This window comes from Pristis pectinata, chromosome 6, assembly GCF_009764475.1.
Source record: "Pristis pectinata isolate sPriPec2 chromosome 6, sPriPec2.1.pri, whole genome shotgun sequence".
In the NCBI taxonomy this organism is placed as follows: domain Eukaryota; kingdom Metazoa; phylum Chordata; class Chondrichthyes; order Rhinopristiformes; family Pristidae; genus Pristis; species Pristis pectinata.
In genome coordinates this window covers 98,527,637-98,545,867 of record NC_067410.1, presented here as the reverse complement: position 1 = coordinate 98,545,867, position 18,231 = coordinate 98,527,637, and the positions used below count along the sequence as shown (strand labels likewise).

General features: G+C 38.5%; 1 protein-coding gene across 1 annotated transcript in view; it reads right to left on the bottom strand.

Annotated features, from left to right (window-relative positions):
• Window positions 1-784: 784 nt before the first annotated feature.
• Window positions 785-18,231, bottom strand: part of trip12 (thyroid hormone receptor interactor 12) — a 107,638-nt gene continuing 90,191 nt past the window's right edge. Inside the window, 10 exon segments of the mRNA XM_052017189.1 lie at window positions 785-2,218; window positions 3,099-3,202; window positions 7,005-7,099; window positions 9,269-9,382; window positions 10,546-10,710; window positions 11,231-11,395; window positions 13,447-13,601; window positions 15,134-15,248; window positions 15,375-15,473; window positions 16,537-16,693. Of these exon segments, the coding sequence (XP_051873149.1) occupies window positions 2,022-2,218; window positions 3,099-3,202; window positions 7,005-7,099; window positions 9,269-9,382; window positions 10,546-10,710; window positions 11,231-11,395; window positions 13,447-13,601; window positions 15,134-15,248; window positions 15,375-15,473; window positions 16,537-16,693 (1,366 nt within the window). The 3' untranslated portion in view covers window positions 785-2,021.

The following is an 18,231-nucleotide window of genomic DNA, read 5'->3' as shown; positions in this document are numbered from 1 at the left end:
GTTGCCTGACCCAGAGTTCCTCCAGCAGCTTGCTTTTTTTTTGCTCCAGATCCCAGTATCAGCAGACTCTTGTCTCTCTACTTCTGCAGCTAACCTTCAAGACAAGTCAGTGCACAGGGACCTTACTTCATAAGTAATTTGCGATGGCTGCAGAGTAACTCAGCCAATAGGCAAGGTCTTTTCTGGTTGTAAACCAGGTGTTGTGGCACTCACTGAGCTCATTAATGTAACTGCACAAGTGAAATAACTGCTCAGATAGCAGGCAAACTGGAAAAGTCTTTTGGGAGTGGGGAGAGGGGAAGTGGGTTCTACTCAAATTATTCTAAATTTTGTTCTCACCATCTATATGATTCCCTTGTGCAACCTCTAAACGTTAAACTATTCAAACCAATTTTTGAGCATCAAACTAAAGTGACTAGGAGTTAGAGGCAGACAGAGTGAAGGCCAGCAAAGTAGTTATTAAACCAGACCATTTTAATGTTTGGTTATTTATTAATGGATATAATTAACTTCTTTTCCAAGTTAGACCAACTTCTCCCAGCCAGATCCCTCAAAAATCAATTCTCCACACTATTGAAGGATAGAATTTTTTTAAACATTTTTTTTTTACATAAAAAGAGGGCCACTGAAGGCAATAGTCCTCCAAGCATTACAACCACATCAAATATTTCCACTTTTATTTACTCAAACTCCAACACAATTTTAATTTTAAAAAAAGACACTTTGGCACTATCCCTGAATCAGAAAAGTTTGGTTGCTGAATACAAAATAATTATACAAAAACTGAGTCAAACATTTTATTTATTTATGTTCAGGTAAAAACATTAACCTGATGAAGTAGTTATTGCAGATTTCAGAAACCAGCACATGAACAGTTGGACAGAGCAATGTTTACAGGGTGCACTATCCTTACCAAACCAAGAGAGCTCAACTATTACTTTTGTTCAAAGCTAGCAGTGCAAAAAAAACAATTAAGTGAACTACAACAAGGTAAATTAAACAAGATAAAGCAACTGTCCAACTATAACAGCAAGTGGAACTTTTCTTTTAAAGTTTTACACCAACTGGAAATGCTACCAGTCCCTTAAATAACAGACTAACCAGCTCGACATTGGTTTAAACTACCGAATTTAAGGGGGTTAAAAGGAGAGAGTTTCCTCAGTATTGTTGAGAATTGTTGCCTGAAATCATTCTGTAAACAATTCTAGTGTGTGATTAAGGGCTTCTGCCAACAGTCCTATTGTTTGCAATAAAACTACAGGCAAGTACTAGAATCTGAATATTGTAGAGAGGAATAAATTTTAGACTATGATACAATTAAGGACGATGTAGGTTAAGAAAAGCTGAAACCTTCAAGCTCTTAGCTTAACCTATTGTTACATCATGGGGTTAGGAAACATCACACACAAAAGCAGAACCCTATGTTACATCACACAAGTGCAGATGAGTTAAACATAAAAAGACAAACCAGATGAAGGAGAGGGTGAAGATTAACAAGAAAAATGCAAATGACACTACCAGAGGTTGAATTATTTTATGCAAGGTATAAGTGAGTCGTTTCTGTATGTTTGTACATATTAATCTTTGGAAACAAAAAAAAATCACCAGAAATGTAGGCTCCAGATGGATATACACACCAATATCAAACTGCACAGTGACATTTTATTGTTCCGTCATCCTGGAAGATAAACATCCCTTTCTTTTGAATTTGAATACCACACAGCAAAAAAGCAATTTAAAAACTGCACCCAGATAATTGTTAAATTAACAAGAACTTATTTAAGAATTTATTTGTTTAAATCTTGCATTAACTTTGGGGTCTTTTTTCAATTTCAGTCCATAGGGGCTATTTTTAATAAATATACCATCCATGTCTTTTTGTTGAAGAATTGTAGCATACCAAGCCATTTCTACAACAAGTACGCTGTACACATTGCCTTGATGCAGTGATACACTTAGAAAATAAATCATGATTTTTGTCATTTGTTGTAACAGGCAGCTTGAAGATTCAGATGCTGTGATCAGGAGAGATGGAACGACTGCTGCCCTTCTCTAGCAGCTATTAAAAGTTTTTCACGCATTATGTCGATACTGGAGTAATCTGGCAACTTGAGATAATTAACACAGGTCATTACAGAGGGTAAGAAATCATCAGGATTTTCTGTAGACTCAAAGGTCTTGCGGACAATGGTCAGTGGAGGGTTCAAACTCCGAAACCCTGCAAAATAATAAAACAAAGTTATTAGCTTCAACAGTGTGAACTCAAATCTGCCATGAATCTCTAACAGAATGATAAATATAAGGTTTAAGCTATTCTTCAAAATAAAGCACAAGTATGGACTTTTTTTTAAATCACACAAATCTTATACCAAAGTACAATCTTTTGGTTATTTGCTCTCTCCCATTCTACATGATTTGGCCAAATCAAAGAGGGGGGAAAAACAAATGATACACAAGGTCTGCAAATGCATCAGATTATGGGAGGGTGGGGGATAAAATGGAGCACAAGATCATGCCTCCGCTGCCAAAATAGGACACGTTTTACTTAGTACTGCAGCTCTTAGCTCAGTCTGAAGGCTTCACATTAAGCTTCATTCCAAAGCCAGGTATATAATCTTATCAGAGGCTGAGTTTGCAAACTAAAGGAGCTTATAGATGCAGGTGCTCTGAAGAATTGGGAACCAGGAGCCAATCAATATAGATCAGGATAGTACGGATAGAGGCAGAACTTTGGATGAACTCATGTTAATGGATTGATTTGAGGAAGGTGTCCATATTGTGCACTGAATGAATCAAGTCCAGAAATGACAACGGCAAGGATGCAGCGGGGGAACCAAGGCAGTGGTATGGAGGTAGAAATAGGCACAGTGATGAGGCAGCGGGGCCCAAGCCTCACACAATGCAAATAAATATGCTGGACTTGTACAGACCATGAAAATGGCAGTAAAGAATTAATTCTAGACCCCCTATTTTCTGAATTGGTAGATTTGTTACAAGCAAAAGGCCAGGCGAGAATTTTAATTTGAGAAGTTTACAACAGTCACATCTTGATGTTTCTTTGAAACTGAAACCACAAGGGGTGTCAAAAGCAAGCTTACCTCCAACAGGAAGTCGGGGACTTCCAGTAACAAATTGAAGAAATAGTCTTTGTTGCTCACCATCAAAACTACTGAGTATTTCAAATAGAAACTTCACTGCACGACTGGAACAAAAAAAAAGCCAACCTGGATTAAATTCAACTTGTCTTTTCCCTTTGTCCCCTCCAGAAATAACCACAGATGAGATGAGAATGAGTTTAGTACAATAACAAGGCACTGCAATTTATATTGTTCCAACACACAGTTATACCCAATTATTCCCATACATCAATTCTTAAAAAGCTTGCAGAGTAACATACGTTTCAGTTTTTTTATAGTTGCAGCTCCTAAGAGTCACCGTCTATTAGGAGCTGCAACTGGGAAGAATAGACCAGTTATACTCCTTTGAATATCATGTCTTTTTGTCAGATGCCAGCAGACTTTTTCTACAAATTCAAACATATCAAAAAAAAACATGATCAATTTACCCTAATTACTGAGGTGGCTAGGAAACCTCAGCATCCTAATACCATTTGCCCTTCAGTGGAACGGGTTTAAGACTACTTTCAGGATCAACCTTGATGCCTCATACAAACTATAGCTCAATTAGCTGAAAAACAGATACCTGGAAAATTAACAGGACACTGAGTCAAAGATGTTGTAAAGAATCAAATAAATGAAACAATACCACACAGATTCCCAAGGGAAAGTCATGACCAACATTAATGAGTTCTTGGCAGTGGTACATAGTGGTAATGCAATAGGTATATTTGGACTTCTGAAAGGTCTTTGGAATGGTACCATGTAGTAGGCTTATGACACAAGTTAGGATACAAAATCTGGCTACCAAAAATCAGGAAAACAAGAATGGAGTCATACAGCACAGAAACAGGACCTACATCCCATGGAGTCAGCACTGACCATCAAAACCCATTTACACTAATACCTTTTTATTCTCCCTCCATTCCCATCAACACACCAGAGGCAATATACAATAACCAATTAACCTACCAATCTGCACGTCTTTGGGATGTGGTACGGAACCTGAGCACTTGGATAAAATTCATGCAATCACAGAAGAATGTGCAAACTTCACACAGACAGCACCTGAGGTCAGGATTATCAAGTAGGGTGGATAAGGGAGAGGTGGTAGATGTTGTGTATTTAGACTTTCAAAAGGCCTTCGACAAGGTGCCACACAAGAGGCTGATTAATAAGATGAAAGCTCATGGAATTACAGGTAGGATAACAGAATGGGTGGAGCATTGGCTGGTTGGCAGAAAGCAATGGGTGGGAATAAAGGGATCCTGTTCTGGTTGACTACCGGTTACTAGTGGTGTTCCGCAGGGGTCAGTGTTGGGGCCTCTTCTTTTTACTCTGTACATTAACAATTTGGATGATGGAGTAAATGGTTTTGTGGCTAAGTTTGAAGATGACACCAAGATAGGTGGAGGAGTTGGGAGTATTTATGAGACAGGAAGGTTGCAGAGAGACCTAGATAGTTTAGGAGAATGGGCAAGGAAATGGGCAATTCAATGTTGAGAAATGTGCAGTTGTACACTTTGGAAACAGAAATAAACGAGCAGATTATTATCTAGAAGGGGAGAAAATTCGAAGTACAAAGGGACTTGGGGGTACTCGTGCAGAATACCCTAAAGGTTAACCACCAAGTCGGATCGGTGGTAAGGAAAGCGAATGCTATGTTGTCATTCATTTCGAGAGGTATAGTGTATAAAAGTAAGGAAGTGCTGATGAGCCTCTACAGGACACTAGTGAGGCCTCATTTGGAATACTGTGTAGTTTTGGGCCCCATATCTTAGGAAGGATGTGCAGATGTTGGAGAGGGTTCAGAGGAGATTTATGAGGATGATTCCCGGAATGAAGGGGCTTACATATGATGTCACTGGAGTACAGAAGAATGAGAGGGGACCTCAGAAACATTTAAAATGTTGAAAGGACCGGACAAGGTAGATGTGGCCAAGCTGTTTCCCTTGGTGGGCGAGTCCAGGACCAGAGGGCACAATCTCAGAATTAGAGGGTACAGGTTTAAAACAGATGAAGAGAAATTTCTTTAGCCAGAGGGTGAATTTATGGAATTCCTTGCCAAGTACAGCAGTGGAGGCCAGATCATTGGAGGCGTTTAAGGAGGAGATCGATAGATATCTAATTAGTCAAGGTATCAAGGGATATGGGGATAAGGCTGGAAATTGGGGTTAGAATAGTTTTTTCCCTCTCCTCTCCCCCCCCCCATTTCTCATTCCCCTTTTCTTTGGAGCAGACTTGATGGGCCAAATGGCCTACTTCTGCTCCCTTGTCTTATGATCGAACCAAGGTCACTGGAGCTGTGAGGCAGCAGCTCTACTTGCTGCCCCACTGTGCCACCAATAGGAGAAGTCTGCATCAGCAAATAACTGGAAATGGCATTGGACAAGGACCACTGTTTTTCAATATTTACTAATGATTTGGACTCAAGAATTGGAAGCATAATTTCAAAGTTAACAAATGACAGACATGGAAGGATGTGATAAAATTCAGAAGACATGAATAAACTTTAAGCTAGATGCAAGTGACAAATGAACTTCACTATATTCAACTACAAGGTAATGACCTGCAACAGTAGTAGTAAAACATTCCAGATTTCCTTGGAGAACGTTCTAAGTGGGGTAAAGAAACCAAAGCTTCTGGGTGCATGGACAGCCAAACCTCCTATCAAATGCAGGCTAGTAGAACATAGGACATTACAGCCCACGATGTTGTGCCAACATTTTATCCTGCTCTAAGATCTATCCCTCCCACATAGCCCTCCATTTCTCCATCACTCGTGTGTCTATCTAAGAGTCTCTTAAATGTCCCTAATACATCTGCCCCCACAACCTCTGCTGACAGTGCGTTCCACGCACCCACCACTCTGTGTAAAATACTTACCTCCGACATCCCCCTTATGCCTTCCTCCAATCACCTTAAAATTATGCTCCCTCGTGTAAGCCATTTTCGCCCTGGGAAAAAGTCTGACTGTCCACACGTTCTATGCCTCCCTCTTATCATCTTGTACACCTCTATCAAGTTACCTCCTCCTCTCCAAAGAGAAAAGCCTCAACTCACTCACTAATGATCAGCAGCAAACAAACATTGGGTAGAATTCGTGAGGGAAAAAATTGAAAAGCAAGAAATGTTAAAGATATTTAAAACTATGGTTAGACGCCGTACAATTCTGGTCTCTTATTGCAAGGATGGAAGCACAGAGGTGGTGCAAAAATTATGAGAAAAAGTTACAAATTAGGAAAGATTAAACAAGCTATGGCTCTCGTCAAGTTTAGATAACAAGATATAATAGGGTAGATATAGTCAAGCTTCAACTTAACTGAAACCAGAACTAGAGCTTATAAATACAAGATATTTAATAACAAATGCAATATTGAATTCATGAAGACATTTTTTTTATCCTGAGTGTTTACAATGAATTTGTTGACATAGTTGAGGTGAAGAGTATTGATGCAATCAAGGGGAAACTTAATTATGAGGGAGAGACTTGTTGCTGGAGTTCTACGAAGGGGCTGGGAAGCAGCTCCTGTGGAACAAAAATTGGCACATACTTAGACTGAATAGTTGTTTTATGCAGCAAATAAATGCAATTCCAGAACTCAAACTGAGAAATGTAACAGATAATAATCCAGTTCCAATCCTCTTTGACATGTTTTCGCTCCCCTGTGCATCTTACTATAACGTTGGCACAAATAGAGGAATGACAGATGCTCGTGTCTTTTTGGTTACATTCTTTCATGAGATGATGACACCGGTAAGGTCAGCATCCACTGCCCTCCCAATTGGCTCTAGAAGTGGTAGTGCTGAGACAGTGCCTTGATCTTCTAAAGCTGTAACTGATGGTGGAGACAAGCAATATAAGAATTTCAGGTAAAATACTCATACCTGTCATGATTATATCCATGATCTGGTCTGCAACATTCCATCAAAGTCTTCACATCCCATGCTTCTGACTTGCTGCCGCAAAGTAGCTGATCCAACTACAGGTCAAATAAGGAGAATGTCACACGATGCAGGGGTACATAAACTTCAAGCTATTTAAAAAAATTAAGTACTTTATTAAACATAATTTCTGCTTGAGGAAGGTCACACCTGCAATCGGTTGGGTGAGGGCTGTGACATTAAACTCAGCATAACAATATAGATTCTATAGGATGGTCAGAATACAGGAAATCAGAGTTACAAATAGACAAGGACTATTTCCACCGAGCATATCAAAAGATCTGCAAAAAGATTGTTAAAATTTGAACAATTTTTGGTAAAGGTATACAAAAATTATTTCTTCTGTTTGCTGAATCAGTAACATGGGGTCAATTGAATAGCTAGTGGAAAGGCATGGTTGTGGAAATTTTGTAGAAGTAATATGAAATCAGGCAGTAAAATGTACAGCTCTTAAATGTAATAAATTGACAATCCTTGAGGCATGTTAGCCAGAAAGTGGTACTAAAACATCAAGGTCACTCCCTCTTCTTTGGGAGTTCCCATTCCAGTTCTGTGGGTTCAACTGTGGCTGATGATGCCAGTGGGGGGGGGGGGGGGGGCGCGGCGCTGGTAAGAAGAGGGGAGGTGAATGGGTGGTTTGGAAAGTGGTGTGCCATTTATGCTGGGTGCTTGTGTGCTCCTCCCATGTTCCCAGTGCAATCCTAAATACTCCTCCTCCAGAGATTCTCACAAGGGTTTGCCAACATCCTGGAATGTTTTCCTGTTGACCTGGAAGCTGGATGCCCCAAGACACAACTTGCCTGTTGGAGGCTACTGAACGTAATTACAGACTTAATGCTGGGGATGTTGGCCTGGGAGAAATTGCTGATATTTGTTCACTTATCCTACCAGTGGATCTGGAAGATACTGCAGAGGTGATATTGGTGACATCACTCCAGTGCTTTGAGTTACCTACTGTAGGCAGGTTACATCTCAAGTGTACAGTAGACCATGAACTTCATGCTGGGTTTGAAGTCTTGACCAAACATTATTTTCCTTGGATAACCAAAGGCTGTGTTGGTGAATTGAAGGCAATGGTGAATTTCATAATCAATATCTACGATTACTGACAAGCTTTTCTCAAGATATGTGAAAGCAGGCCAAGGTTTCCAAGGTCTTGTCATGGACTTTTATCGTTAGCAGATGGTGTTTACAGCAAGGGCAGGTGGGTAGACAATATAAACCCAAGGCCCAGTGTCTCCTACATTTCAGAGAAAGAGTCAATGACTTGCAGCTTGGCCTCCAAAATGCACATGTACACAAGTGTCATTTGCAAACAGCAACTTGATGAGAAAGCTTCAAGTGGCTTGGGTTATCTAGTGGAGGTGACATAGGTTGAACGGTTTTCTATTTATCCTGTAGATGAGCTCTACTCTGGAAAGAAGCTAGTTGAAGGTGAGGTACATCACTGCAGCAAGTTCAAGGGGTGCGGAGGGAGGAGGAGGAGGAAGAAAGAAAAGTGTGCTGGGACATAATGACATGCACTCTATTGTTAGATATGGCTTTTCAATAGAGAGCAAAAAGTTACAGAAAACATAAATAGTGCTTGCTTATAGTTTAGACATCACCTTAAGGTATAGTTGCTTTGAGTAGTAAAATAATACATAATCTTTCAAGATCACTCAGGCATAGAACTAAAAGAGAAGTAGTTAACCACCGCAGACTTGTAGAGAAATGAGAAATGAAATGTGTCACAATAGCTGACATTGATAACCATTTACTACTATATGCAATATAAAAACTGAATTACAAATACATTCATAACCAAATTGTTGTGATTTTTCCTGGTCTTGCAATTACAGTAACTTCAAAAACAGAAGTCAGCTGATTTTTCAAGCAGCAGTCCAATGCTTTCACATCTCTGATATTCAAGAATTTACTGTTCAGTCTTCAAGATATCAACTGATTTTTTTCTTTTACATTTGTAAACTATGGTTCCAAAAATAATTAGCTTCAAACCAAAATAAGTTAGACATAATAAATTAATACAGCACATATGCCTTTGGCAAAATAATGAAAGATCAATTTTCAACTTTTCAGTGTACCAAAATGAACTTTGCCATTTCAGGAAAATCACAGTGGGGACTTCTGCTTATTGCTTGTATTCATTTAAAATGGTTGCAGGTGAGGTTGCTTTAAATAAGTCAGCAGATCGCTTAGAAACTAACCTCCTCGGGGTAAAAATACTGTAAATGATGGAGTGGAAAAACAGACTCAAAGCCATCTCGAAAAGATTCAAACTGTTTGGAAACACCTTCATTCAGGGTCCAGTATACCACAAGCTATAGGGGGAAAAAGAAAACCATCTTCAGTACTGTCGTAGCACAATATACAATAATGAATAACTTTTAAAGTAAAGACAAATTGCCGAGGTAAAAGGAGACTCTAAAGACAGGTAATAATTGGCTTGGTCCAAATTATACCAGAAGATTAAGGGGAGGAAAGTGATGTGGGGAAGATTTCTAGAATGTTGGTCCAAGATGTCTGAAAAAAAAATGACAGTCAGCAGAAGGGGCGACTGAGGTGCACAAAAGGTAAGGAGTGCCAGGAACCACTACAGGTCAGCAAGCAAAAATGGTGATGGGTAAACAATTTATTTGCAGTCAAATTCAAAATTAGAATGAAACATAAATTTTGGACTTTGTAACAGGAGGAGGAAACATTGCAGATGATTGTGAAGTATTGATAATTTTAAAATGGAGGGTCTGACATTGTTGAGAACAGTTATCAGAATGTTATTTTGCAAATGCCTAGAAGAGAGCTTAAGTTGGAGATCAGAGTTAGTGGAATGAGAGAGCTAGAAATGTGGAGATCATTGGAATTATATTAAACCAAAACAGCTCATATTACGTGGAAGAAAAAAATCCTTAAAATGTAAGTGGTTAATTTCATTTCTGGAATGAGTTTCCATTGCTCTGAATATGAAACTATTAATGGTTTCCAAAACTGTACTTTTACAACTAATGGCAAGCAGGCTGGAGAAAATTTTAATGCAAATAGCTTAACAAAACAATACTGCAAGCAAAGTAGCTCTTAATGAGGACGCAAGTTTGGTCACCCACCCTAAATTTTCACCAAAAAAAATGGACATGTACAAAATTAAAAAGGATGCCCAGTCAATTGATACCACTCTGTGCATGTGCAACTGCTACAATAAGGGAATCAATGGCACATTAAATGCTATCCAATTGGTACCAACAGGAATTTAGCCATTGGAAGTGATAATATAACTAGGCATTAAAATTGAGACATCCTGAATGAAATATAACAGGGGAGACAACAATGATCTGAAAAATATTTGAGAATTTATTTAATGTCTGTAAGAGGAAATGATTCACTTCACTGCTGTACTTTGACAATGCATTCACTGAATGAGACAAAATCCTTTGCAAAGCACCTTATATCATAGAAAATATTAAAAGCAAATGAAAATTGGTGTACATACCCTCAGATACTCTTCCAAATTATGTATTGTGACAACTGTGTCCTTCCCTCCTTTTTTCAGTTCAACATTGGCATACCCAGGTAGTGTGAAATCCAGACCTAGATCTTCAACAGAGCAGCCATTCATATTGAGGCTTTCCAGAGCCTGTTGAAGACATTCTTTGCTCTATCAAAAAATCCACATTGACAATATTAAACTTTAACTTTTGAATGGTGTCCTAAACACCCATCCTTGTTATACATAGTTAATTTTACCCTATCAACAGGCCACTTTGCCAAATGTACCAGGACCTCTCTCTAGGGGCCTACCATGTTTATTTTGTGTAATGACAAAATGGGCCTCTTTCCACCCACCAGCACGTAATGTATTTTTTGCTAACATCATATAACTGACAGTATGCATTTTTTAAAAAATATATACACGCACGTGTTACAAGAGAACAGTGCAACGTTAAATGGATATCACCTCCTTGTGCTATTCACTCAGCACATGATATTAACAGTGCAACTTCCTGCTTCTATCATACACCTATAGGTAGTGTTACATTTCAGAACCATCCATACTTTTCCCCCCAATTACAGTACCTTTTAATCAGACAGCCATTGCTTCAAAGAGAAAGTTTCGGATGTTAAGAGTGCAGGTTATTAGGTGACAAAATAACCAGTACTGCAGCTTTCATTCTTACCTGTGATCTATCCTGCTCCAATTTCTTTTTTTGTTTTATAATATCCTCAAGGTGACAAATTGATTTTGCCACTACTGGATCAATATTGAAAAGGTCATGGGAGCAAAGGGAACTTTCTTGTCGGAGCATCCACTTGTAAAATGATAAGCCAAGAGGCAAATCCAACTGTTCAAACCGTGCAAGAGGAAAAACAATTATTTCTAAGCAATAAACAGAAGTTTAAAAAAATAAATTTTAATAGCACAAGCTTTTTAGTTTCAGAAATTGGTTTGCATTACAAATCAGAAAAAGACACATCAGTAACTGTGTTGCACATCACAATAAATAAGCATCACAAAACCCAAATTGTTTTTAAATCTAAATGTCAAGATGCAAGAACAGAAAATAGATTAGCACTAACTGAAGTGGCTGCATGTATATGTGCTGTATAGTGCGCCTTGGAATTTCTAATTTGCGCGTAATTAATCCATATTTTTTGTTCTCATTCAGTTTGGAATCAGATTTTTAAAACATTTTAAGCAGTCCATATAGTTCAAGCTCAAGTGGATTCAGTTGTATGAAGCTAACATTTTTATACCAAGGAATAGTGACTGGAAAAACATTTTTCAAAACGTATCTACATTTCAGTGGAAAACCACTAATTTAGAGAAAAGTACTTCATTTGGATGATACAAATGGACCTTTGAGTTAAAGATTTTGAAGTTTAAATAGTGCTATGTGTCTTCAGCAGGGATTAAAATTGTACTCATTTTAGCCCACCTGTCAACTTTTAAAGAAAGTTGTCAGTTGGCAACCTCTGGACCAACATTTCCAATGCCTTAAAACATTCTTAGTAGATTTCATTTGCATCAGACTTAATGGACTAACTTTAAAATCTCAGTTTGCAAGTTGTTGCCAAAAGGCTCCAGGTTACTCCTTAGTTATACCATGATGAGAAAAAAAACAAATCCTTGTTCACCCAACATGCCCCAACTAATAGCCAATTGGAATATGCTTCATTTCAGTCACCAGAACATTTAGTCTTCACTTGTACTTCATTCTAATTGCACATTAATTTTCTAGTATAATCTTTTTTTACATTTTCTAGTGACTCCACAAAACGATTAACATTATTTCATCCACAGAGAATAGCCTTAACAAAACTCTGTACAACTGCAGCAAGATATCCCTGCACCTGTACTCCATTTGTCTCACAATGAAGGCCAACATACCATTTGCGATTTAACTGCCTGCTACACCTGCATGCTTACTTTCATAGATGGGTCTGCAAGGACACCCAGGTCTTTCTGATCTCTTGTTGTTCATATAATAATCTGCCTTTGTTTTTGCCATTGAAATGGATAACATCAGATTTATCTGCAATAAACTGCATCTGACATTTGTTTGTCCACTCAACCAACCTACAATTTGGAGCTTTTGCCCCAGCCCATACTCTCCCACCCCAGTCCTGTGTCTGTAAAGTTGGAGATATTACATTTAATTCCATCATCCTAATCATTAATACATGTTGTGAATAGCTGAGGTCTGAGCATTGAACCCTGTGTTACCCACAAGTCACAGGCTATCACTCAAAGGGCCTCATTTGTTCCTTCTTGTTTCCTGTCTGCCAACTCTAGCCATGTCGAAATATTAACCCTGATCCCACATGCTTTAATTTTGCACAATTAATCTCTTATGTGGCATCTTGTTAAAAGCCAATAAAAGCTTTTACAATCAGCTTTCATGTTCTCTGCAAGTTTATGCTAATACTCTACCTCTTCCTCAATTAATCTCTTGGCTCGTGTTCCTAGGGTTCACTGTTTCTCCCTGGGCCAATTTACAAGTCTTTTCTTTGGATGCAGTATCACCCCTTATTTCCCTTGTTAGTCACAGATAAAGCATCTCTTCTGTTTTAATTTTGTCCTAGATGGAACTGAACAATTGTGGTTCATCCACACACTCACCAATCTGTCAACCCCATAAATGACATACCCCTATCTTGATTTGCATCTCAAACTATCCTAACACAAGAATCACCTCAGTTTAAAACACAAATCAACTTCACAAAACAAAATCCCTCTTCAGCTCCAATTTCAGAATAATTCAACTAGCCTTCAGATGGAACAGAAAAATATTGTGCAAACTTTCACAGATGTTAACATATTTCATTGAAACTAAACATACATATTTTTATTTAGCATCTGATTCATGCAACAAAGTTACCAAAATAAACATACCAATCGAAAATCCATGATTGCTTTGGCCAAGAACTTGCCAAGAAACCGTAACTTCATTTTCACTTTGGCTACATATGCTGGTTTTGTATTTCTTCCAAAAGGAACAGGGAAGAGGCCACGTGGATTATGGATATATTTGGTCCCTTCTTGGTTGCCTAACAGCACAATTAAGTTAACAAGTAATTTTAGTCTTTATTCCAAAACACTTACAGGATTACTCTCAGTTTGTAACAGTTCTGATAACATTTGTGCAACACAAATTCTTAAAACAAACTCCAGGGAAGCCATAATTCAGAAAAGGCGAGGACAACATTCTACCTAAAAATTTCCAGTCATTATACCTGCTACATTATGTCAATTGGGTATCACATCAAAAACCAGAAAAATTTAAGCTTCTGTAACAGGGATAAGTTGAGTAGGGAAATATTTGGAAAGTTAAAAACATAGTAAATAGCAAGATATTGGGGAGCTTCAAAATGCAGAGATTTCTGGGTATCTTTTTGCATGACCTAGTGGCTAGTATGCAAGTGCGACAAGGAATAGGAAAACTAACAACATTATTGTCTGTTGATTGGGAAACTGAAGACAAGTGTAGGGAGGTTGTGCTTCCATTACATTGAACATTATTGACACAATATCTGCAGTACAAATACAACACTGGTCTCTTTGGGTTTTTTTCTGAAAAGAGAATCTGATTGTACCCCACTGGAAATGTGAACTTCACCAAATTTATTGCATGTTTGGCAACCTGGGGGCAAACTGCTTGTGCAAAGTTATCTTAATGAATATAGATCAAATCACTGCTGTGACATTAATTTGAACTGCTCATGCATTTAGAGAGGGGAGGAAAGGGAAAAAGAGTAGAATATCAAGCCTGCATTCCCCTCTGTTCCGATCCACCTAGGTCCTCTCGTGCACCCCCTTCTTTCCAATACCCACCCCCCCATTACCCTAGTTTTCCTTTCCGCCACCTGGTTCCATCTGCCTCTCACCCACACACTCAACCCACTCAATCGCCTATCCCCTCACTGTTCCCATCTGCCCAGCATCCCTGTGGTTCCACTCATCACCTTCCTTTCTGATCAGATTCCATAATCTTGGGATTAATTCCATGACTCGTCTCCACTAATCACTTCTCAGTCTCTGTCGCCATCTCTGTTCCTCCCCCACCTGGCTCCACCTAACCATCAACCCCTCTTCACCAGATCCTGTTTCACCCCTGCCCCTCACCTCTTCACACTGTCCTGATGCAGGGTCTCAACCTGAAAGGTTAACTACCCCTATGCCTCCACAAGTGCTGCCTGACCCAGAGTTCCTCCAGCAGCTTGTTTTTTCGATCAAGTGTGCAAATTTGGAATAAGTTGTCTGATGTACTAAGCTCTGTTTTCTGCTTCAGATGGAAAGTTTGTAGTAGTAATGCTCACACCGAGTAGAAGAATACTATCATCTAGCTCCTGAAGTGGCATTATTTCAAACCAAGCTCCATGCCTTTTGGCTTCACATTTGCTAACATGTTCACATCATGGGTACATTCAAGAGCAGAGTCCCTATACCATATTGTAAAGCCACACATTAATAAATGAGATATTTCAATAATTCAAGCATTACAATGTCTGTGGGTTACAGTTTTAAAAATAATTACATATTCACGGAAAATAAAATTTGAGATTTATTTGACAAAATGTACCTTTAGGGTGCGACAATGTAACTTCATCTCCCCGCCAGAGACCTAAATCAGCTCTCTGCAGTTCCTGAGATACAAGTGCATAGAATTCCAATGTCGGACCCAGACCTGTGCCAACCTACAAAGAACTAACTGGTTAGTTTTATAGTAAGTTTAAGTGAAGCTTAGCTGTCCACAGTATTTAAATATACGAACACAGATTTTGAAAGAAATTTTAAATTTCATTAGGAAATACTATGCTTACTTCGTTTTCATATTGTATCTCCAGCATTGCTCTGGAGCTTCCTAAATCCTGCATCACTGATTCTGCTTGCTTTAACAGCTCTTCCCTGTTCACTGTGCGCTGCATGGGAGATAAAAGTCAACAGCTGGAACAGAATAGCCTGCATAAACTTATTTCCCAAAAATGTTATACCACTTAAAATTACCCTCAATTTTTAAGGAATGGATAGTTTGCCAGAGTACACTCTCATCTTCATAATATCTCATCCACATAACTGAATGTTTTGATAAACTCTGATGTGGGGAACTGACTGCAACTGAAACTAATCCCATTCTTAATCATGTCCAACAAACCTTTTTGTTCAATGAACAGCTATCAAGAAGAATCTCTACTGATATCTCATTCAAATTCAGGACAATTCACTAGCTCTATTTTTTCCTTTAAAAAGCTAGTCCCAAAGTTCAAATTGAATTCAAAAATCTTTAATACAATACAAATTAATACAACCAACCGGGCAACCATAATTCTGGGGAGATTAAATGGTGCCACTCAAACCCCTTTCAAGTAATGTGCACAGTTCTGATGAATTGGATGAGAACAATTAAAACAACCCAATTATAAGGCAGCATTGCCAATGACAATGCAAAACAAAAGGTCCACAAAACAATACCTTTACATTTTTTCCCCCATGTGTCAGTGAACTGTTGCTGACCAGTTTTCCAAAAAATCCCTAGGAGGGTTTAATGAGATCCAATTCTAATGTTTACTACTATACCAAACCCCTAAAATTCTCCTGGCTATAGTTGCCTCAATGATTAATGAACAAAAGAAAAAATTTAACTGAATTGTAATGGTTTTGCAGAATATTTACTAGTAGAAAACATATTAATATCAATTAGCACCTGGATGTCAATACATCTTAACCTGTTGTACAACACTTTCCCTCCCCCAACACAGCAGAAAAAAGTTCCCACTTTGGCTTAACCATTGCTCTGCCGTTTGTTTCTGATCTTTTGGCACTTCTATAGGATATCAGTGGAACAGTCTTCAATGCTATTGGGTTAGTCTGTCTAGTGTTTCAGTTGCTTAACAGAAGTATTTAAGTTTTCTCAGACTATTATTGAAAACTAGTGTAAATAACCCAATACGTATCCACATTACAAGTAGAAGTGTACCAAAATACCTTTTTCCTATCCAAACGGGGAGCAACTCTGCTATCCTGGGAATCAGACTGGTTGATTTCTGGATTAGTATCCAGTAACCTCTGCATGGCTCGATCACGATCAAATGCAGTCACGTAGAATAACATTTGCCGAGTGTCGAATGGGAAAAAGAACGGGCTTGAAGAATAAAAATAAAATGGTTGGTAACCTCTTTAAATCACTTATAGAAAAATTACAAGTCAATTCATTCTTCATTGTTATTACATCAAGATGCTTATTTTTATACATTAACCTCACTGTTAAGGCAGATTAGCTCATGTTTTTTTTGGTATTCTTTTTATTCTTCCTTAAAACAGAAAATGCCAACACATTGATAACTGATTTGGAGTCCTGTATATCAATATGACCATGTAGTTCTCCTGATGTTGGTAGTTTAAATACATTGTGAGGGCTGTAATTATTCATGGATTGCATTAGTCATCTGAAGGCTGTGGTATATGAAGGAGATTCATAATTTCCCCCCCAATATAGCAAATGTTTAAAATTGTTGCGAAGTCAAACGCACAGCGGTTTCGTGCAGCTTTCAGGAAAACAGCCATAAGAAAAGCCTAAAATCACTGCTACTAAGTTAATGGTGAACTGCACCATATGGAACTTCAGGAACCCCAAACACCAATTTCAACTTGTCTTTGGAGACAGCAACTCTTCAGCCAGTTCAACCAACAAGGTCACCGAAACACAGATGTTTTTAAAGTACATGGTAGTTGAGAAAATGCATTGATGATGCTTATTTTCTGCTTTGGCTTAAGCTACTTTAAAAAAAATCTCTCCATTTAGACAGCAGAGATAATTGCAAAAAATAAAAACTTGTAAGTTACATACTACAGGCCAGGGTGAGCAACAAGTGCACACGATTTCACTGTAGTATCAAAGAGCAAATGTCAGATTTAAATTGGTACAAGCCAAGAATAATTAAGCCATACAATGAACAAAAGATAAAGCAGAAGTAAGCTAATCAGCCTCTCACATTTCATTGCTCAAATAGCTGATCATTTACCTCAGTACCTTTTTCCTGCACTTAACCCAAATCCCTCAGTTCCCTTGTATCTAATCATCTACTGATATCAGTCATGAATATAATCCATGACTGAGCCTCCAAAGACCTTGGGTCAGAAATTCCAAATGAGTTACTACCCTCTGAGTGAAGTAATTTCTCATTTCTGCCCTGAATGGGAAACCCCTTAATTTGAGACATTTAATAGTGGGTAAGATAGCAGAGTGAGGAGAGAAATCGACTCCACATCTACACTATCCAGCCCTGTAAGAGACGTGGACATTTCAACAGCCACACCACCCTTCCCCTCCCCCCCCCACTGAAACCTCACTGCATTCTCCCATCAGCTGACACCAACAGGCAGCTTAGTACTGCAGTAAACTAGGATATTTTACACTTAGTCCCCTCATCCAAATCAATAATACAGATCACAGCTGGGGCCCTTGCACTGATCCCTGTGACATTTTACTGGATACAGCCTTGTGGCCCCAAAAAACAAAAATGATGCAATTCCTAGTTCTCTGTCCACCAACTAATCCTCAATGCCAAAATAGGTGAACCCATCATGTACTCTAATTTTGATAAGTAATCTGTATCGACGGCCTTCTGAAAGTCTAAATACACAAGTGGCTCACCCCATCTATTTTGCTGGTTGTAACCA